This window comes from Camellia sinensis, chromosome 7 (assembly GCF_055761805.1).
Source record: "Camellia sinensis isolate YWXY chromosome 7, ASM5576180v1, whole genome shotgun sequence".
Classification (NCBI taxonomy): domain Eukaryota; kingdom Viridiplantae; phylum Streptophyta; class Magnoliopsida; order Ericales; family Theaceae; genus Camellia; species Camellia sinensis.
Genome location: NC_138967.1, coordinates 161,339,711 through 161,363,398, shown reverse-complemented (window position 1 = coordinate 161,363,398; position 23,688 = coordinate 161,339,711). Strand labels below are relative to the sequence as shown.

Sequence of the window (23,688 nt, the reverse complement as noted above, 5' to 3'; positions counted from 1 at the left end):
GTGTTAGAGTCGGGTGATTTCGAGGTTGTTACCTCGGGCATCACTTGCCAATTTTATGTTTGTCTTTTACACTATTTCTTTTGAGCCTGTTTCCATCATAGAGCCAGAAGTCTGTTTCTATCATGAAGCCAGTTGTGCCAGAAGATCTGAATGAAACGGTAAAGCTTTTCACCTATTTTTTTATACCTTGAAATCATTGCATTGACCTAGGTTTTTCAAAACTTTTCGAACATTGTTATGAAAACAAAGAGGAAGGAATTCCTCGGGATTTGCAAAAAAATTTTTTTGATCAAACTGAAAGAAAGAGAGGCATGCTAAGCCCTTAATGAATGAGATTATGTTTGTTAATGTGAGTACTGAGAAGGATCCTGGCCTGATCTAGATTGGTTCTACATTGTCTTCGGCGCGAGCAACTAGTCGCCTTCTTAAAAGATTTCAAAAAAACAATATTTTGTGTGGTCTTGCGAAGACCTGTGTGGAATTGCTCTTGAGATTGTGCAGCATAGGATTGCTCTCAGCCTCAAGACTTGACCCCCTTTTGCTTTCAAACCTTGAACCTTGACTCAGAATGTTCAAACAATCAACCACAATATGGGGCTTGCATAGCCAGATTTGAAGCAGCTCTTGAACTAGGGGCAATAAGGTTGTATGTCATCAAAGGAGGCTTGTATGGCCGGATCAGAAGTAGCCCTTGAATTACGGGCAAGAAGGTCAGATTAAGAAGGTCAGATGTCGTCAAAGGAAGCTTGCAAAGCTAGATTAGAAGTAGCCCTTGAACTAGGGGCAAAAATGTCAAATGTGCTCAAAGATTCAATAGATGGGTCATTCTGCAAACCAATGAAGACTGGCAAGAAAGCCAAATCCCAGAATCTGAAAGAAGAAAATTTATTGCTGAAGAACAATCGAGTTTCTATCCGCAACACTAGGGGCAAATTCAGACCACAATTGGATGGGCTCTTACATCATCAGTGAACAGCAACCATTCTCTTGGATTCAGATGGCTTCAAGATCTCAAAACCATTCAACATGGACAAGTTACACTTTTCTATCCTTGAAAGGCTTGTTGGGCCAAAAACTCGGAAGGACGACCCAGGCAAAAGTTAGAGAAAATGAAAAAGAAAAAAGGAAAAAAACAGAAAATGAAAAAAGAATGAATGCAAAAAAAGAAGAAGAAAAAGAAAAGAAATGAAAGAAAAGAAAAATAGAGCTCGCAAGGTTGAAAACCTGAAAGGGCAGCCTTGGCAAAAGTTAGAGCATAAAAGGAGAGTGACAACACCCGAGTGAACCTCAACCCGAAACTACGTCAGGCCCGATTCCCATGTTTGGGATACGTAGGCAACTTCATCCTGAAGTTTGGCCTCAATCATTTTCAGCCTGTTTGGCTCATCCATGTTGATTGGTTTACCCTTGTTCAACTCGGCTATCCTCTCCATGTGCAAATTAGCTCGTCTTCGTGCTTGTCTTCGTTCAAAATCGGATTGTCCTATTTCGTTAGAAAGATTCAGCTGCAAGACAAATCAAATTCAGATTTGAGATTGTGCATCTCGAGAGCATATTCTGCGTTGGTCGAGCAGTGGCCATTTGCAAAAATAGTTTTCGAGAATTTTTAATGAGGTTGATTAATTCTCTCGAAAATTATTTCATTTAAAAAAAAAAAAAAAAAAAAAAAAAAAAAAAAAAACTGGACCATTTCTTGGACCTAAAGAAAGGAAAACTTTCAGTTCTCACAAACGAACTTGTCGATTTCAAATTAGAAAATCGAACAAGCATGTTAATCTAACTCTCATTTTGGTCAAAATTGTTTTAGCAGAAAGCCAAAAAACAAAAAATTGTCAAAATGATGAACTAGGGGCACAGTCGAGTCAGGTTTTCTATCTGTTCCCCCATTATCAACGTACTTACCAGAAAAGGCAACATACTTGTCGGAAAGGGCACCGTACTCGCCAGAAAAGGCACAACTGAAGCTAATAGCAAAGGGCTGAAAGCTCTCACATCCTCCAAGCAGTGAGGTATCAAGCCAAGTACGAAGCGCAAATTAGAAATAGAGCTGGATATTCGACCCTCTTATCTAGACGTGTTTGATCACACCCAAATTGGCATCTAACCCGGAATGGGGATGTAGAAAATGCAATGTGTGAGACCAACTGTATGCCTGGCTGGTGGGACGTGCTATAACTCACCCTGATCAAGCTAAGCCAGGGGCATCGTCAACCGACGTAAGTTGCAAATTGGCTCCAATTGCACCACAACCCCTTTGTGGGAAAGTTCACTAGTTGTGAGCGAAAGAAGGAGAATCTAGTAGAATACTAAGGGCAAGAGCCCACAACTTTTTGTTTATCCGTCAAACCACCCAGGGGAGGGATAAAAAAATAAGAGATTAAAGAATAGAGAGATGTGCGATGAGAGAAAAATGAGAAAAGGGCTTTTCAGAGAAAACTAAAGACTGAGTGCCATAGTGATGTGAGAATCACAAATAAGAAAGGTGGGAAACAATACCTGGAGAAACTGGCTCCTCGTGAACTGAGAGGTCTCTCGCCATTAGAACACATCGGAGTGTTGTGTGTGTGTTTTTATTTGTCTCGATTCCTGTTTTAAGTCATTTTGAGTGTCAATAGATGTGTTTAGGTTGTTTTACCTTTGTTTTCCTTTGTTGAGTCATTTTGACTGTGGTCAATCGTAGGCTCAATACCTGGTCAAGAACTCATTTCTCAATTTCAATTTCAAATCGTTTTGTGCTCAGAGTGCCATGCTATTCTCCACATTCATGCAAAACAGGATCCTTTCTTTCATGAACTGCAGGGTTCAACCCAGGTCATGTGAGAACAATAGGACTAGGACCTATCTGAAGCTACATAGGTTCCAGATTGCAAAGTAAAAGAAAAGAGGGAAAATTTGGAGCATCTGAGTGTGTTTCAACTTCAACAAATTTCGAGACTGCATTCCAAGTGCATTTTCTCAGGCCTCGCCATTTCTCTAGAGTATGAGTGCATCTCGACCCCAAGCTTAAGCCTGCTTCAAGTCAGAATGGCGATCAAAGCAACATCTGTGGTTTTTCACATGCAGATGTTACCCCTCGCCAGTATAAGTAGAATGTATCCTTTTTGAGCTAAGCATCTTGCAAAGTCCTCTGAGAGACACGATATTGTATGTAAGGTTCATTCAGAGGAACTCCACGTAAGATCATTCTTGTCCTTTGGACCCCTTTTGGTTAGAAACATTCAGGTACGCCTGATGTTTATACCACCCATTTTGGTTAGAAGCATTCGGGTACGCCCGGTGTTTATACCACCCCTTTTGGTTAGAAACATTCGGGTATGCTCGGTGTTTGTACCACCCCTTTTGGTTAGAAGCATTTGGGTACGTCCCGGTGTTTACACTTGTGCTTTTATGTGCATCGCACTGTTTAGTGCATTTCAAAATCACTCACGTTGTTTAGCGCATCGCACTGTTTAGTGCATTTCAAAATCACTCGCGCTTTTTTGCTCATCGCACTGTTTAGTGCTTTTCAAATTGTTCGCGCTATTTAACGCATCGCACTGTTTAGTGCATTTCAAAATCACTCGCGCTTTTTTGCGCATCACACTGTTTAGTGCATTTCAAATTGTTCGCGTTGTTTGGCGCATTGCACTGTTTAGTGCATTTCAAAATTGTTCGCACTGTATAGTGCATTGCACTGTTTAGTGCATTTCAAAATTGTTTGCGATGTCTAGCGCATCGCACTGTTTAGTGCATTTCAAAATTGTTCGCAATGTCTAGCGCATTGCACTATTTAGTGCATTTCAAAATCACTCGCGCTTTTTTGCGCGTCGCACTGTTTAGTGCATTTCAAATCACTCGCACTTTTTTGCGCATCGCACTGTTTAGTGCATTTCAAAATTGTTCGCAATGTCTGGTGCATCGCACTATTTAGTGCATTTCAAAATTGTTCGTGATGTCTAGCGCATCGCACTATTTAGTGCATTTCAAAATCACTCACGCTTTTTTGTGCATCGCATTATTTAGTGCATTTCAAATCACTCGTGCTTTTTTGCGCATCGCACTGTTTAGTGCATTTCAAATTGTTCGCGTTATTTAGCGCATCGCACTGTTTAGTGCATTTCAAAATTGTTCACGTTGTTTAGCGCATCGCACTGTTTAGTGCATTTCAAAATTGTTCGCGCTGTCTAGCGCATCACACTGTCTAGTGCATTTCAAATTGTTTGTGTTGTCTGGCGCCTCGCACTGTTTTGTGCACTTTGTGGTTGTGTGCCACTCGCACTGTTTTGTGCACTTTATTATTGTGTGCCACTCGCATTGTCTTGTGCACTTTGTGGTTGTGCATTTCACCGCACTGTCCTATGCATTCACTTTCATTCGCACTGTCTTGTGCATTGCAATTCAATCGCGCTATCTTGCGCATCGCACTGACTTGTGCAACTGTATAGCATTGTTTTGTGCATTCATGCTGCCTCGCATTGTCTTGTGCACACTTGCATCGCATTGTTTTGTGCATCTTGTATCGCACTGTCTTGTGCACTTGTATAACACTATTTTGTGCATTTCACTCGCACTATCTTGTGCATTTCACTTTGCATTTCATAGCACTGTTTGGTGTATTCATTCTGCATCGCACTCTTTTGTGCATTTATCTGGTCTAGGAGACCTTAAATCCTCCAGAGGCGCAATTCCTTTGGTGTTTGTCGTGCCTGAACTACTTCCAGTGGTCTGGTGTAGCCACCTACCTGTGTTTGCGGTGAGTTCCTAGGAGATCAACTGAGATGGTAGAAACTAGAGTTCGAACGGCTGATGCCTAGAACACAAAGGTTCGGAATTTCCGAGACTAAAGTCTGGTTTAAATACCCAGGGGTGTATCCTCGGCTTGAAATCTGTATAGCAGCCCCATAGGTTGAGGTAGTGTGTGTGCGCCGCGATTCTGGATACTGAACCAACCTAGTCTGTCACCCTGTTGAAGAATAGGGAAAGTTTCGAACATAGTTAGGGAGAAAAGTAGTACTTGTGGTTTGGAAGCACAACCAAAAAGAGGAAGATCCCTGGCAGCATGAGGTGAGTCATTGCCAATTGCCCCTGAAGGTACCTTCACTTCCTAGCGTCTACCTCATCTATTACGCCTATTGTATTGCATGTAGCATCTATCGCATGCATCTACTGCATTATCCATTTTATCGCCTGTATCTTTTCCATGTTAAGCTTAGTTTGGCATGTGCTCATACATTTTCTTCGTTAAAGCATGGTTCTATGATAATGTGTATGTGCCTATTCCACTAAGAGAATTGTGGTCTGAGGGTTTTGACACCCTTTCTGTGTTAGATGTGGTCTGTTTTGTGTCTATACCTTTTCTAGGTAAAATGTGGTTCGGCTTGCGCCCTATTCACCGTATCCATTGCATTCATTGCATTGTACTTTGTTTTGTTGCATTCAGCATTTAGGATCACGATCTTTCCTCAACATATCATTCCTCACTTATATCATGCCACCTAATTACTTGTATCCTTTCTGCGAAACACATAGTTCTGCTTGTGCACATGCCTATTCCACTAAGAGAATTGTGGTTTGAGGGCTCCGCCACCTTTTCTGTGTTAAACATAGTTTGATTTTACATCTCCATCTCTTTATGATATTTGTGTGGTTTTGCACTGCTTGTGGTTTGATGATTCAATTACATTGCACATCATTTGCATGATTATTTTGTTACATTGTATATCATGTGCATTGTTTTGTTGCATTGTGTGTCATCTTGGATCCTGCCCCTAAATTACGCTAGTTTGATTCCTTGCAAAGGGATACGTAGGCAACCCTCGGGTTCAACCAACCGCATTTGCATTTTATTTGTTTGTCCAAGTCTTCGGCCTTGTCAAAAATGGGTCGTCTCTGGGCTTTGACATTCATTCACATCATTTCATGACTCTAAGCCCTGTCAAAGAAGGGCAACTGTAGACACCCCAATTTTTACCGCCCTTAAGATTTGGGTGCCACTGATTAATCATTCGATGGTGCAGGCTATGCTATGCAAAGGTTCGATTTCTTTGGCAAGGAGAGCGTCAAATCCCAATCTCACACCCCATTTTTGGACCAAAATAATTTTGACCAAAAAGATTTTAGACTTTAAAACTCTCTTTTTCAAAATATTTTTGAAACAAAGTTCCTATGATGTTCTGAGGCTTGCATTTCGTTATATGTTGTGCTTTTTGGTAAACCGAGCAATGACAAAGTGGAATTCAATGAAATAAAGGTGAACTCTTTGAAAAAATCTTTAAAACATCTTGTTTAGGGGTTTAGAGTTGAAGTAAATAAGAGGAGAGGGAAGAAACCAAGTTGGGAAAAAAGATGGGCATGAACTGTTAAGAGAGAGAGTCGAGCAGCCCTTGCTAAACCAGGCCTATCCATTTGTAAACTTGGATTTCAGTTATGAGGCCACCACCATTGGAAATTGGACTTCTGAGGCTTCATTTTTCACTTAAGAATCTCCTCAAGCTGAAGCCAGATGAGGGAGATATGGCTGGTTGAAGTTAGGCATTAATCCGATTGGACCGAAACTGAGCAGTCTTCACTAAAAGAAGGATATCTCTTAGCACACTTGGAATTTTTATGTTAGGCTGAAACCATTGGAAAGAAGACTTCTGAGGCTTCAATTTAGGCACAAGAATGACCTGCAAAGGAGTCCAGATGAAGGAGGTATGCCTAATTGAAGTCGGGGCCAAAAACCAGTCTTTGCTTTCCAACCACTAGTGAAGCTTGTCGGCCATGTGTCGGCCACAAATGGCCTTTGTTGACCATATGTCGTCCAAAAGGGGTTCTTGTCGACCACAAAAAGTGGCCCGTCGGCCACAAATGTCCAAAAAGCTCAGAATTTGTAGATATTTCTCCTCCAGCAGTTCTAGACTGTGCCAGCTGTCCTGTATTATGATATTTCAACCCAAGGCTTGTATTTTGCTATATATGGAGGTCATATCTCTCATTTTGTAAGGTTTAGCAATTTTGGAAGCCTTTCTCTCAAAAATCTCTCTTTCTATAATCCTCTCTTTCTCCATATTTCTCTCTCTCTTGACCATCTGTGCTTAGAAGTTTGCATACTTCAAACTTTAACCTATCAACCCTTTACCAAAGTGGTTCATCCTTGGGCTAAGGTTTCTTGAAGCTCTCTTGGAGCCTCCTTTGAGCTCTAAAATGGTGGTTTAAGCTCAGATTTATGCCTATTGTGTGCTTTGCTTCAAAGGTATAGAATTTACCCCATTTAAGCTTATTTTGCACACTTGTTTTGCCACCTTTGCAAACTGTTTTTGGCTTGGTTTTCAACTATAAAAACCTATATTTTTTAGGTTTAAAAATGGTGGTTTAAGCCCTTTTTGGAATTAGGGGTGGTCCATCATTCTTGTAGGTTGCTTGCTAAGTTGTTGTGCCATCTTTCAAAATTGTTTTAAATTAAACTTTTTGGCCTTTCTAACCACTGAAAATCAGAGAATTTTCAGTGGTAAAAATCATGTTTTGAGGTCCAAAATAGGAGGGGTTGGCCTCTCCTCCTTGTGTCTTACTTGCAAGTGCAGATAGCCTAACATGTGAGCATGTTTTTCTACCTTTTTGCGACTTGATCTCAGCATGTTTTACCTACTGATTTGCCATGATTTAGCTCTGTTTTGAGCTGTCTTGCTCATATGAGCCTTGTCTTGCATGGTTGTAGTGCAAATGCCTTAACTAGCTTTATGTTTTAAGGCCTCTAACATGCTTTGCATGAGATGATTGCATAATATAGCATCATTTGACATGTGATTTCAGTGTATATATCTCTGTCACACTCTCACTTAGTTCACTCTTTCATTGCTTCTGAGAGTAGTGCTTTGAGCCTTCTTTGTAAACCAACATGCGAGCATGTTTTTTTAGCTTTTGAGCCTCAATCTTAGCATGTTTAAGACACTGTTTTGGCATGTTTTAGCTCTGTCCAGAGCTGGTTTGGTCATTTGAGCTTTGTGTTGCATGCTTATAGTGTTGTGCTCTTCATTAGTTTGATGCTTTTAGGTTTTTAACATGTTGTGCATATGTTGCTTGCACGATCTTGCATGATTTAGTGTCTTTTGCATTCCATTTCAGCACTAAAAAGTCTGTAACCTCCCTCATTTTTGCATTTTTTCATTTGTTTTGAGAGATGGTTAACCTTATGATTGTGTTTAAGCTTGAGATAGAGCTTGTGCACAATGGCTTTAACCCTCTTTTGAGGGTTCCTCCTAGCCAAAGGCATGATCTCTCTCATGTCTTAAATCATCCTTTGGTTGACCCCTCTCTCATTAGAGGATTTTCACATTGGACTTAATCGATTAAAGAATGACTTGGTAATGTAAAATGTGTAAACAAAATTGAATAAGTAAAACATGACCAAGATAAGCATGTTGTGTTTGCATTACATATGTTTGGATCGGACGTTAACCCAAACACAAGAAATGGGACGTTTCATACTCAAAGTGATAAAACGTGTCACTTTTTCTTGGTCACCATTAGCCTTGATCGTGCATGATAGGGTGGTGGCCATTTGAGTCTTATGTGTTCATTCATTAAGCTTGTACAAACTTGGTTCTTTGGCCATCATGCATGAAAATGCTTGGTTGGTGGCTTGAGAGCCAAGTGCCATACTCCTTTGAGCTTGAGAAATGATAAGGAGGGTGGCAGTATACACATTTCTTGTAAGATACATTGCTCTGCCTCTGTTGTTCTCTGTTGCAGCAAAAACAAGAGTTAGGAAAAGCGGGTGGCCGACCGGCCACTAGAGGTAGCCGACGAGACTAGCCGACCGGCCAGTTAAGGGGTCCGACAGCCACCTTCTGTGGCCAACCGGCCACCAGTCCATTTTTTTTGTGCAAAGTGTTCCTGCTTTGAAGCAGTAACAGTCGGGAAGTTGGTTCGATGGTCAGAAAACAGAGAAGGTGCAAACAGAGGCAGCCGATGGCAAGGCGATGGATTTTCGGGAGGAGGCCAGCCAAGCATGCATGTCTTCCTCGCCCGCAAGGCCATTTCATTGCTTTAATTAGTTTGTGAAACTAGTTAATCAAATCAAAGTTGTAATTTTTAATTAGCGTAGCATAACTGGTTATTCAATTGTGTTGTAATAATTAGTTAACTAGTGTAGTTAATTAGTTCATTTTGCAATAATTAGCTTAGCTTAGTGTAGCTTAGCTTATTCATTCAGACCCTCCTTCGCAAGGGCATATGTTGTAATAAGTGTGTGTGTGTGTGTGTGTGTGTGAATGTCTTCCAACCTCACGTCTTTCTCCCTTTTACTTAACTGCTTACGATGGTTTGTTTAGGGTCATGTTTCGATTAGCATACCTTATGCTTGCATGTTTGCATCATTCATTTGTCTTGCATGCACCGAGGCTCAGCACATCATTCAAACTGTATCATATTTCAATACTTCTTTGAATACGTGTTTCAAAGCATGCTATCAAAGTGTTGCAAATCAAATGCCATATTAGTAGCCGAGCCTATTAATTTTTATGTTGCATTTGTTGCATTAGGCATGTTGTATAGTTAGGATCATGCATATTTCTAACTAGCTTTTGTTTTGACTTGGAGTACTCGGTAAGCTTTACGCTTTAGCATACTTGCATGAGTGCAATTGCCATGATGCCATGATAGCATGCTTGCCATGAGGCTATGTGCTTATATGCTAAACTGCATAAATGCCTGTGGATGAAGGTTTGGTTGCCTGAATTGGAACAATTCAACGAATGAATGTTTTAAGCCCACTTTGTGAAGTGGCGAATCATGTTTTAAGCCCATCATGTTTGATGGAAAATCCGCGCTTTAGCCCACTGGCATTTTCAAACCATTTTCGAAAACAAACATGAGTTGATTTCGTTCCAAATCTCGCAACTTAGTCTATACTTGCTTGTGTGTGTCACATAATAAAGCTAGATTAAATAACCGGAACAAGAACATATGAGGTTTTTAAAAGCAACATATCATGATAGTAGAGGCCGATCTTTGACTGGGTGAGCGGGGGTGCTTATTTCAGGACCTTCCCCTCTCATACCCAAGCTCCCAAGCCGAGGCAACTTTGGTGATGACGGGCACGTGGCCTTTGGCACGAGTCAGGGTTTCCTAAATTTTCCAAAATAAAATATTTAGGTGGCGACTCTGTAATCTGGCAAAACAGTCTAGTTTTGGCATTATTTGATTCAAAATCTAATTTTTCAAAAATGTTTCTCAGATTGGACTCTTTGGTGTTTATCAGTCTCACATTATACTTTGTGAGATTAGATTCAGAACCATGACAGGAGTCCGAACTGTAGGACCAATTCGAGCTCTCAGAAAATGGGGCGCGAAAAAGTCGAGCTACAGGTAGCCATCAAATCATCGGTTGTCTTCTCGTTGAATATTAAACGCAATTGATGTAGCAAGGGATTGCCTTACTATATCCAAAGCTTTTCGATCTAGTAACTTCCATTAACTAATTTTCATCGTTTTCGGCTTTTTGGCTACTCTTGCGAGAAGAAGATAAAGATCCTTCTGATAGAGATAATCCTCTATTTACATCTTCTACAATTCGAAGTTTGAACCACTGAATTTTTTTATTTTCACTTTGCCTTCGTCTGCTATCGTTCTTGGTCTAGGAACCAATGCTATGATACCACTTGTTATGTTGTATATAATTAATACCAAACTCCAAGACTTGATCAAACAATCACGCACACAACGAATCTAGATCAGAGAAGTAAAATAACAGAAAAAATAAACTCATAAAGCAACACAAGAGATTTATGTGGTTCACCCAAATCACAGGTTACGCCCACAGAGATATTGCGGATTTACCAAGATCAATATGATAGGAGTTACAAGAGTCTGTCACACTCAATCTCACAAACTCTCTCTCTACAATGATTTATCTCTCATTCTCACTATTGTGTATCTCTATCTAAAATCATAAAACTAATGAATGAATTAAAAAAACACAGAGCTACATGAGCGTATTTATAGGGCTAGCCTTAAACCCAATCTTAAATTAATAAGGAAACCAAAACCTAAACTAAGAAGGAAAAACTTCAATTAACAAGGAAATAGTCTAGAGTCCAAAACTAACCAAACACTAATTTCCTTGTTTCCTTTTTCTAGTCTGATTAGGTTTTAGGCTCCACCAATAGCATAAGAGAGTAGAGAAAACTTCAAAAGAACTAAACAAGCTCTCATTCAAACAAACTAAAACTAAATGTTGACCAATTGAATTCTAAACAAATTTTGAAGTATCGAGCAACCTCCAAAACCAAAGAAAATTCTAAATTCCAAATCCAAGCTTCAAATTCGAATTCCAAATTCCAAATATTAAAACAAACCGAAAACGAAAGACACAAATTTGATCAAACCATCTTCAAAGGTTGCCACAAATCGCCTAATGGCACATGCACTATAGGTGTTGTACTAGTATGTGTGTGTATGTGCGTGTTGTTGCTGGAAATGAGTTTGCCAATGAGGTTTAGGCTTTTCTAGCCAATAAGCTGGCTTTTAAGCTACAACCAACTGAATTCTAACTAATGTTTACATAACTTAATCACACTTAACAAGCTTATCGTGGAGTAAATTTCTAGTTCGGACAATGTAGTGAAATGGTGTATGGCTCCTTCCCATACATTATTCGCCATACTTCTTCATATTTTATTTTTTGAGCTCCATTTTAGGTTTACATTGATAATCTAAACCGTTCATCTTGTAAATCTCACAATGAAGACTGTATGTGTAAAAAATTAGTTTCATTAGATATCGATGAATACATAAACAAAACACTTTTTATTTTATAGAATGAAAGTTTAAACTCACAATCCATTTTAAAAAACAAGATACAATTTATTCATATATCTAGTGATATCAGATGAAATTAATTTTTTACATAGCTCATCTAAATTATTAGAATAGATGAATAGTTTAAATTATCAATATAGGCCTAGAATGGAGCCTAAATAAAGTATGAAAGAGTATGGAGGAAAGTCATTCCTAATGAAGAGGCCTGGGTGTCTAAGTATAGCAGGTTATACCTTTATAATAGAGTGGTGATTCATCCCACTAATTTTTGGACCACTAATATAGCTCTAATGAGCTTTCAAAAAAAAAAAAAAAAAACAAACAAACAAACAAACTCAAGCCAAAACATCACATCACTTTGGTGGAGGCCACTGTGCCACATCATTAGTGATGCTCTAGAGCTCCCAATTTAGTGCTCTAAAACATTATTCCTTTATAATATATGTATATTTTGTTAGTATTTGATTTATAGGGAGTGCTTGGCAAGAAAAATGTTAATCTCTTTTAAGTTAAAATTCACAAAAATACGAAATATATTAAAATGATCAATAAAATAAAATGTCACATCTAACGCATAATTATTTTATTTTTTCTCTCACAAATATCACATCTAACCATAAAAAAATCTAATCATCTTTTCAAACACAAAAATTTTAACCCATTAAAATTGTCAAAAATTAAATAGCCTACTAAAATAGTAATTTTCCAAATATCCACATAGTATCTTATAGAAATTTTATTTGAGATGTGTTTGACATTCTAAAAAATAAAGTTGTGGAGCCATCATTTCCAAATAGAATAAAAACTGCATATTATTGGAAAATTGGTAACTGTTTTTTTACTACTTTTGCAACGTCCAATCCCATCTCTGTACTTCATCGTACAGGTTATCTTTGTTAGATTATCAGTGAGGTTCTGCCTAATTTAAAGAGGTGTCCGACAAAGTTAATGCGCAATAATAAAAGCATATCATAATTTAGATTAGAGCATTTGAAAGCCACAAAATAAAAAAGAAAAAAGCTAACCCTAGTGAACAGAAAGCATTATTACCTCATCTTGAACGCCATCAAGATCAGACCAGCGGCAGGCAACAAAACCCAACCGAGCATCGTCGCAGGGAGGAATATGCTTGCGATACCCAAGAATCCGATCGCGTAAGCTAATCCGCTGACATACTCAATATATCGAGCTACATCTGGGTACGCCTGGCGGCGCATGAACATCGCAAACAAGGCACCTATGCAACCGATTGCCATAGAAGCCTTAACCGCGGAAAGGGTTGTCTTGTACGGGTTCATAGATGAAGAGATCGAGCCCGCACAGGATATCAAGATGATTAACAAGCTAGCTGGGACGGTGAAGATGGTATGGATCAGATGATCTGACGGAGAAGCATCCCTAGGGTTTGCGAAGGACGAAGACATCGTAGTTGTAATCTGAATGTTGTATTAAGAAAGAAGTACTGTTAATTGTTGGTTTATATCGATGAGTAGAGTATGAAAGTGTATGTTGATGAATGCTTTGTGTAATTTACCAAATAAACTGAGAAATAACATATTTTCGTGCCATGGATGATGTAAAACACCCACAAAAAACACGGTGTTGTAGGTTCTTTTTTTCTTCCTTTTTTTTAAAAAAAAAATAATAATTTTTTAAGTAAATTACAAATACACCCTCATATGGTTTGTTTAAAATGTGAATTGTCATTGTGATTTTAAAAATTATAAGTATCTCTTATCAGAAAATTTTATTTAAAAAAATTAACAAAATTTTTTTTTTGAAATTATGAACTACTTTTCAATACAATAATAAAATTACATTAATTGTTAATTGAAATATGTTTATGATATTATTAAAAAATGTTAATTAACTTGATAATTTATTAATAAAATGAGTTATTTGTTATTCGATTGAAAACTTGACGGGGTGGGATATTATTTTCAGAATTACATTGAGCAATTTATATTTTAAATAAACCTCAAAAGATGTATTCGTAATTTATCCCAAAAAAATTGTGTTGAGAATATAATATAAATAATAAATTTATACTTCTTTAATAATTTTTTTTTATTATTTATTTTTTATTTTTTTAACTTGGTCGTTAATAATTTAAGATGGTATCAGGCGTACAATAAAATCTCACTACTTTCTCGATAATTAAAAATACTTATGTGTATGGTCCGCTTATGGAGAAGAATCCATACTTATGTGTATGGTCCGCTTATGGAGAAAATCCAGTCGCACATGAGCCCATTCTCAAACATTTAAAATGTTCAGATGAGTTAGAAGTTAATAAGCTAATACTGTTTTGGGAAAATAGCCAATAAGTCATATTTTACTCTTAAGATTACTGTTAAGTCTTATCAAGTTTTAAAATAGATGATTGAGCCCTATTTTTCATAACATATTTTCAGAAAATTATTGCTCCATAATGGTAGATGTTATCTCAATTTTACCACTCATTTAAAACGAATAACAATCTCATAAATATTTTTAATAAAATAATATTATTTAATTGTAAAAATTATGATATTACATCAAAAAAAAAAGTCATAAATCACAATAGAAAAATTATCAGTAAGTTCTATTTTCTTTTAAAAATTATTGTTGAGTTATATCAAATTTCAATATTAACAAATAAATTTAATTTTTTGTATAAATTGTTATAAATAAATTCAATTGTTTGTAATAGTATATTTTATATTCATTTTATCTTTTTCATTAAAATATGAAAAAAAAAAATTGATAAATAATTTAAATTTATTAGAAATTTTATGATTAAATTATTTTTAATTGTTCAAATTAAATGATTTTTCCTTAACAAAATTATAAGTATAAGATTAATAAATTTTACAATTTAAATTTTAAATTTTAATTAAGTTAACATTATTTATAAAATTGTTGTTTATATTAAATAGGTAAGGTAAAATTGGGACAAGACACACCATTATAGAGCAATGAATATTTTGGGAACCTTTTATCATAAATAGGACTTAATTGTCCATATTGAACTTAATAGGACTTGATAGTAATCTTAAGAGCAAAATATGACTTATTGGTTATTTTCCCTACTCTTTCATTTTATTTTTTATTTTTTTATGCGTCGATTAGAAGAGTAATTATTGGGTATAACGGGAGCACCATGTGACATTGCTTATGTGGTGGTCCAAACCAATGGAGGTGCCTAAAATTTTATGAGTGTGAGATCACTCACTTTTGTTAAGTAGTTGTGCTTGTAAGGAAAGGGTGCAAGTTCATATAGCGATCCCGGTTGTCCCTTTACTGTTCTGTTGTATTCCGGACTCGGTTTCGTGAAGTTAGTAGTGGTATCTATCTTGTTGTCGTCCTTTAATTCCATTTGATTGAGTTTTAGGATGTTTTGAACAGAGTTGTTACAGGTTGGTTAGGCCTTGATTTCAATTCCTTGTTGTTCAGTTTTTAGGCGATTCGCTCGAGCGGGTCTTCTTGCGCTCGAGCGGGGATTGCATGCCTCTAGTATTTCGTGTTCCTGCAAAACTTCTGCAGGTGTGATTTCTACGCTCGAACGGGTTTCTTTACGCTCGAGCGGTGGCGCTCGAGCGGGTTTGTTGGCGCTCGAGTGGGTAGTACTTTCTGGGTATAAGTTCTGCGAAGGGGAAATCTACGCTCGAGCGGACTGGTTTTCGCGCTCGAGCGGGAGTGCTTTATTCTTGTGTCTTGGCGCTCGAGCGGGCCTTATTGCGCTCGAGCGTGTCCAGATTTTTGTTCTTGACGCTCGAGCATTGTGTTTTCCGCTCGAGCGGGAATATCATATAACAGAGGGCAGTTAGGCATTTTTGAATCACTTTTTACACTTCCTCTCTCTCTCTTACTTTCTAAAAATTTATTTTGAGAGCCTCTCTCTCTAGAAACTCCTTTCTCTCTAGGGTTTGATCTAGTTAGAGTACTTTCCTTCCCTTTGCCCTTTGTAAAGGTTGTGTTGATCGTCGAGGGTTTCGTTTTGATCCGTGAATCTTGGAGTTTGGAGCATTTTAGTTTTCTACATCTTCTCCTCTTGGGCTCCGAAATGGAGGTAGGGATTCCTACTCACTTTTATGGTCTTTAACATAGATTTTTGGTGATTTTGATTAAGGACAAGTTTGGCTAACGTAAAAAAGTGCACTTATTTCATCTTTTTATCTTTTTTGGGTCACATCAATCAACATCTCCTCTCTACTTTTTCTACACATAATACAAAAAAAGTCAAAAAGTGCACTTATTTTGTCTTCCCAAACTTGGCCTAAGTGTTGAAGTTGGGAAATTTTGAGACTTAGGGTTTCAAAATGTCAAAGGGGGTTTTATTATTTTGATTTTAAAATGGGTATTTTGGGTTTCAAAATAGCGGTATTGATGTTGGTTGTTGATATATGGACCATTGGGTCAATATTGGAAAATGGAGGAGAAAGCCCTAATTCGTTGTGTAAATTAATTGGTATAATTAATTTGGGAAAAGTGTTGATATTTGGGATTGAGTTGGAAATACTGAAATTGACTCATTATATGGTAGAATAGTGGAGTTGGATTTGTTAATCGCCCACTTTTGAAAACATTGATATTTTATCTGTTGGAGCTTTTATTATCTGTTTAGAAATAATTGCTTGAGCTACCGGTGAAAGGTAGTTTTGATTGTTGTAGACAATGCATGATGATTAGGCAAACTAAAACTAATCAATTGGATATGTCATAGAGTATGACGGTTGAAAGAATACGTTAATGTTTTGTATTGATTGATTGTGTATATGACCTTTGTGTATATATGCATTGTGTGTGTGGAAGGAGATATGGGATGTACTCCACGGTTTAGGAAAAGATAGGGGATGGACCTCTAAACCGGATGTTGTGTGGGAGGAGATAGGGGATGGACTCCACTGATACAGCTCATATGCTTGTCAGATAATGTGTTGATACAGCTTATATGCTTGTTATTGGAAGTGTTGATACAGCTCATATGCTTGTCATTGGAAGTGTTGATATAGCTAATATGCATATCTGTTGAAATATGGATACAGCTTATATGCTTATCTGTTGAGATATTGACATAACATGTGTGTTTATCTATTGTAAAAATGGAAAACGGTTAATATGAGTCTTGGTTTCATATAAGTGGTTGGCCAGGTTCTGAGCCATTGATGGAAATTGTGAAATTGATAAGGAATGGAAATGGATTATGAATTGGTTTATGAAAATTGAACATTTATCAATTGCTAATGTCTTAGTCATTGCTCATATTGTGTTTAGCATATCTCTACTGGAATGTGGCTCACCCTATATGGGAATATCATTTTCAGGTACAGGTAGCATGCCACCTCCAAGGACGTAACTTGGATGGCTAGAGGCGGGCAGATTTTTGTTGTTTAGTTTCTTGATGTATTACATGTATATTCAAGCCAAGGGCTAAATGTGTAAATGAGTTAGTACTCTTTTGTTGTAACCAAGTGTTAACTTGGAAAGCTGTAAGCCTTTAGGGCATTTGTTTTTGTCGTTAGCATGTAATATTTTTTGTAATGGAACTCTGATGAATGGAAGAATGTGGAACATTTTATATATCAATGCATGTCTATATTGTTGGGTTTAATGTTATTATTTTGAGGGCGTTACAACTTGGTATCAGAGCGTACCGGGTTCGAATACTTTGGGTACGTAGGAAGTGATTAGGATCACAATGGGTTTATCTCGCTTGATAGAGACTTAGATGTAGTGTCATATGCTATGTGCTTAATTGATAACATGCTTATGTGACTATGTGGGTATGGAATGTAGTTTCTAGGATGTTGATTGGATCCTTGGGTTTCTGGGAGTCTTGTTAGAAAAGCACTTGATCAATGCTGTTTCTAACCGGAACTCTAGTAACGCCTCGGGACTATCATTATCCGGAAATGAAATTCGTAAATGCTTATGTGTTTATGTGCTTACGTGGAGTGAATTACAGTTGTCCATGCATTAGGACGCGAGTGTTATAGTTTCGGCACATTTGTGAATGTGCTAATAGTCTTGGTTACCTTTATTAGGATGTCAGGACGAGGGCGTGGTAGGCGTGGCAGGCATGGTAGGCAGGAGGTACCTGTACCAGATGACGTTCCGGCAGTGCAGGAGGGAGTTGGTCAGGCCAATGTGGCCGAGCCAGCAGCTCAGCAGGCTATGGGCGCCTTGGCTCGAGAGATAGCGGGAGCTTTGGGTATTCTCAGAGCTGAGAATCAGGTTGCTGAGGCAGGGCCTTCTTTCTTGAAGAGGGAATTCTTCCGGTCTAACCCGGACGAGTTTGTTGGGGATCCAAAGGAGCCACTTAAGGCTGACGAGTGGTTGGAACAGATGGAGAAGACGTTCGAGATGCTTGGCATCGAGGACGGGGCTTTGAAGGTGACCTTGGCATCCTTCCAACTGAAGGGAGATGCGGGTCAATGGTGGAAGTACGAGAAGGGTGGTGTTGGTGGTGCATGGGAGGCATTTGTGAATGCTTTCCAGGAGAAGTTTTTATCTTCAGCTGCGAGGGAGAAGCTGAGAGAGCATTTTTGCCAGCTTAGACAGCAAGGCTTGTCTGTGGCCGAGTTTGAGGCTACTTTTACCAGTCTGTCCAGGTTTGCACCTGAACTGGTGGCGTCCGAGGAACGCCGTTGCTTTGAGTTTGAGCGAAAGTTGAGGCGATGCCTCAAGTTGAGGGTTGGTGGATCTTTCATCCGGGAGTATAGACGTTTGGTGGATGCGGCAGCTCATATGGAGCTCATGATGCAGGAGGAGGATGAGGGGCAGAAAGGCTCCAAGAGGAGCCAAGATGGCTAGGGTGATGGCAGGAGACAGAGGGGTTCTAACCCTCAGCAGTCTCAGGGTGGTGTGGCTAGATCGACCTTTCCAGTACCGAGTACGGGCTCTGGGAGAGGTAGTCAGGGAGGCTTGACTTGCTTTGCGTGTGGCCAGCTGGGTCACAAGTCTTCGGTTTGCCCGCAGAAGGGAGGGGGTCAGCGAGCTACTTCTTCTTCAGCTAGACCTCAGGGCCAGAGTCAGGGCAGGGGCCAGCCTTTGTCTTGCAATCAGTGTGGTCAGCCTGGGCACATGAAGAGGTATTGCCCACAGTTGAGTACTACTTCGGGAGCGTCTGGTTCTAGGCAGACGCAGAGTTATCAGCCAGCTCAGTCTGTGCAGGCCTCGAGGGCTAATCTGGGAGCTTCGTCATCCCAGTCTGTGCAGCAGTCTTTTGCTCCTAGAGGTGAGCAGCTGGATCAGGGGCCTACGGGGCGCGTGTATGCTGTTACCGCGTACGATCTAGTACCGGCTCCATCAGTAGTGAGAGGTACTTTTCTGTTTTGCAACTCGGTTGCTAGTGTGTTGATTGACACGGGAGCATCTCATTCTTTTGTATCTGCTGCATTTGCATCTGTTTTGGAATTGGAGTTGGCACAGTTAGCATCTCCTATTTGTGTGGTATCGCCTATTGGTGGTGAGTTGATCTTGAAACAGGGTTGTAGACACCCCATTTTTGACCGTCCTCAAGACTTGGACGTCACCGTTTGAACACATGGTGATCTTCCATGTTTGTGTTCGTTTAGAGTTCCCGGAGGCCTCGGCTCGCGTGCCTTGCCTCAGGATCTCCGAACTCGACCGTTTAGTGTCTGGTTTTGCACCAAACACTTGCATCTTGCCCTTGAGAGGCAGGGTGGGGCTTGTAGACCATCCCTACCCATCACCGGCAGTGGCTCGAGGCCACCGGCTGGTGTTTGCTGCCACCGGCAATATAGTTTGCCGGCCGACACTATTTGTTGCCGGTCGGCACTTGTTTGTGCCGGTCGGCACTCTTTTTGGCCAAGATGGCATTTTTGGCCGGCCGATTGCTGTTCATCTGCTTTTGCAAATATTTTTAGACAGCTGTCTTGCTTTTGCTCCCCTCCATACACGTGTATGGAGGGATCTCCCTCTTGCAAAGCTTGTCTTGTAAGCTTTACAAGAGGCATATAGAGAGAGGCTCTCTCTAAGGCAAGAAAGGAGAGTTTTAGATATTTTTGGAGAGCAAAAGCAGCCATTGTTGAGCTCTTGTTCTAGGGTTAGTGTTAGATACACAATCTATCTCTCTTTCCCTCTTATTTGTACACTAGGTGTTTTGTGTCTCACTATTGCACACAAACACCTAGTGTTTCACCTTCCTCTTGGAGCTGAGGTTCTAAAGAGTTTGTTTTGAGATTTTGGTGTTGGATTCAAGCTCAAGGAGGCCATTGGAGCACCATTTGTAAAGGGGTCTTCAAGGGTGAGATTCTAGTCCTTTTTTTTTCCCATTTTTGCATTGATTTTATACCTATCTTAGAGCTGTTTTTGTGATTATTGTATAACATAAAAAAGTTATGTTTTTAGGCCCTCTTTATTGTTTATTAAGAGTGTTTGGTGGTTTGAGGGTTGTTGACCACCCTTAGGCCTCAAAAGGCCTCTTTTTGAGCCATTTTGTGTTAGCTCCGGGATTTTGGTGTTGAGGTCTCTTCACCACTGAAATCTTGACGGATTTCAGTGGTAAAGATGATGCTTTGAAGTCCCAAGATTAAGGAAGCCTATGCTTGAGTGTGTGTTGAGCATGTTTGGTTTGTTTTTTCATGCTTATATATCCATAATATAACATGATTTCAAGTTGGTTTTGGAACTCCATGCATGCTTAGCATAGTTGCCATGTAATGCCTTGTTTGTGCCTTAATGTGCCTTAGGTTGTTAGCCTTTGTTGGAGCATGTTTTAGGCTTAGTCTTGTGAAGATTATGTGCTTATTTTGCCATGTTCTAAGTCTGTCCATAAGTGTTTGGGTCGATTTTAGCATGCATTATATAGCTCCTTTGTATTTGGGCTTGTTGGCCTTGAGTATGTGTATGTGTAGCATGCCGTCTTTGCATTGTTTTGGTGATTTGGGATCATTCTACATGCCATTTCAGTCCTATTTCCATGCTTGTTGGATTGCCTTGCATGCCTCTTTAATGCTTTGGAAGCATGTGTAGCATTGCTCCATGTTTTGGTGCCTTTGCATGCCTTTGTCTTTGAGCCATCTAGATGCCATCTAAGTGGTCTTTCGGGCCTTATGTTATGTGCTAAAACTCTGTTTTGGGTCAATAAGCTCATACCATGTTTAGTCTTGCAAGTGTGTTTCAATGCTCCTTGGATTTGCTTTGAACACTTAGACTATTTGTTGCATGTTTAGCTTGATTTGTTGCTTGGTTTGGCACCATCCTAACATGTATTTTCAATGCTTATGTTGCATGCTAATTGTCCATGATTCCCCCTTTCAAGTGTGCTTGAATGTTGTTTGATTTGTGCTTAAGTGTTGGTCCTTATGTGCATGTGTGTGTGCATGCCATTTAGCCCTCATTTTACAGCACTTTGGCCACTGTTTTAGGCCCTTTTTAGAGTTGCCTAATTCATGTATAAGTCCATCTTGCCATCCATTTGCATTGCCATATGTATGCTTGTATGCTTGCATAAGCTTGTCACCATGCCATGTTGCATCCTTAGCTTGCATGCTTAGGTTGCATTGCATCTTGCATGCATGCCTTGTTCCTTGATTTGGTGATAGGAATTGGGCCTAGTTTTGTTTGATTGGTTTGCATACATTTGAAATCAAAGTTGCATACTTGGTTCTTTGGGCCATCATGCATGGAAATGCGTGATTGGTGGTCCGGGAACCGAGACACATGTCCCTTTGAGTCATTACAATGATAAGAGACATGGTTGGTGTATACATGCCTTGAATTGTGCTGCCATGCCTTGCTTTGCCCTCTGTTGCTGTGAGTTGCAGGTTCTGCAGACTTTCTTTGCCGATCGGCAGTGTAAGGTGCCGGCCGACAATCTTTTCTCTGCCGACAGATTCAATTTTGTGCCGATGGATACACACCAGTGCCGGTGGTGATTCCACTTATCCGGTGGTACTCCCCAGTGCCCAGGGATGCAACCCTGAGGTTTTGACAGCCTCCAGAGGAGTAAAAGAAGGAAAACAGAGGCAGCTTGCGCATGGCGGCGCGCTTCCCGAGGCGTTTTCCTGTTTTAATTAATTTATTTAATTTGTTAATTAAATTAGTTAATTTGTAATATTAATTAGCTTGCGTAGTTAATTAATTTGTAATATTTATTCGGTCCCTCCGAGCGAGGGTAAATATGTAATAAGTGTGAGTGAGTGTGTGTATGTCTTCCAACCTCACGTCTTTCTTCCCTTTTATTTACCTGCTTACGATGGTAGATTAGGGCACGTTTAATTTAGCATACCTCATGCTATGCATGTGTGCATCCATGCATTTGTATTGCATGCATTAGGCTCGGTACATCACGCTAACTGCATCAATACTTCAATTCCCAAACTGAATACGTGATAATTGTGCATTTTCACATGTCATGTTTAGGGTAGCCGAGCCTATTCTAGCAACATTTTGTATGCGATGCATTAGACACTCAACATGGACTTGGATCATGCATGTTTGCTAACGAGTCCTTTGTTTTGGCACGGAGTACGATGTAAGTATTTCTGCTTTAGCATATCGCATGAATATGAATGTTGCCATGACAGCATGCTTAACATGTGGCTAGATGCTTATGTGTTAAACTGTTTTGAATGCCTGTGGGTGAAGGTTGGATTGTTTGAGTTGGAAAAACTCGTTGAAATCCGTATTTTAGCCTACTTGTGAGTAGCAAATTCCAAAGCATTTTCAAAACAAACGGATATGCAATGTTTATTCCCAAATTAGGCAATCTAGTCTATACTTGTTTGCTGCGCGCATAACATAGTAATTCTAGGCTAATAAATGGAATAAGAACACATAGCGTTTTCAAAATCGGATATCACGGTTAGTAGAGGCCGGTTTTCGGACCGGGCGAAAGGGGGTGCTCATAGCTGACCTTCCCCGATCGTACCCAAGCTCCCGAGCCGAGACAACTCCGGTGATGACGGACATGTGGCCTTCGGCACCGAGTCAAGGTTTCCTAAATTCCCCCATAAAAAATATTTAGGTGGCGACTCTGTATCTGGCAAAGCAGTCCATGTTTGGCACTTCTTTCAAAAAAATCTGTTTTTCTCAAAACGATTTGCCGGATTTGGACTCTTTGGTTCAGACTTAGAACCGTGACACAAATCGAGTCTGAACTGTAGCATGAGGCCCCCGCGGGCTTGTTACAGTTTCTGGCGACTCTGCTGGGGATTTTAGAGAGCTTGACTCGAACTCGTGATATCCTGTTTTTGACTTCATTTATGTGTTTCTTTGCATTGCATGTGCATTGGTGCGCCTAGGAACACAGTGTTTGCCATCTGCCATTCCTGAACGGTTTGCCGGAGGCTTCTCTTGTCAAGGCATGTCCATAAGGCTGACCGGCTATGGGCTCTGACAGCGTGGGAACACAAACCCCGGTTTACCCGGGGCACCCTTTTGACCATTCGACCTAGTGCATATTCGGATCCATAGTGACCATTCCAAGCTAGGACAGGTTGCTTACCCGATGCTAAGTTGTTTGAGAACTGCTGTGTGCGTAGTGAAACCCTAGCTCCTGACAAAATAGGACAGGGAAACCCTACCCCAACATAGGGGTGTTTTGTTCTCTTTACTTGCTATGTGCTTTTAGAGTGTTGCTCTACAGGAACGCACATGTCAGTTTGCAAGTTTGAGTATCAAACCTGGGGACACCAGTATCAGTATCAGTTGTGAGAATCAGTTATCCGCGGGTATCGGTTCAGTTTTCGGGAACAGTGACTTCTGGGAACAGTGATCGGCAGTAGGGTACAGTTGTTTGGCTACACCCGTGTTTGATCAGTTTGGGCTGAAATGCTGTCTGTTTTTCTTTCAGTTCAGAGAGTTGCAGAGTTGAAATAGAATAGCCAGTGTCTCCCCCTTACTGAGGCAGGACTTATGGCGGCACAAAATTCAGAAGAAGTTGTGGTTATGGCAGCTGTG

The 23,688-nt window shown here is 39.7% G+C and overlaps 1 protein-coding gene across 2 annotated transcripts in view; it reads right to left on the bottom strand.

Moving 5' to 3' along the window:
• LOC114259287 (uncharacterized) overlaps positions 1 to 13,476 on the bottom strand; it is a 40,382-nt gene extending 26,906 nt beyond the window's left edge. For both annotated transcript variants that reach the window (XR_014336339.1, XM_082879677.1), the window contains exon 1: positions 12,829 to 13,476. Coding sequence is in view for 1 of the 2 variants with exons in the window: in XM_082879677.1 (XP_082735803.1) it covers positions 12,829 to 13,202 (374 nt within the window). In the remaining variant the exon portion in view is untranslated. The remainder of the gene's footprint in view (positions 1 to 12,828) is intronic.
• Positions 13,477 to 23,688: the final 10,212 nt, after the last annotated feature.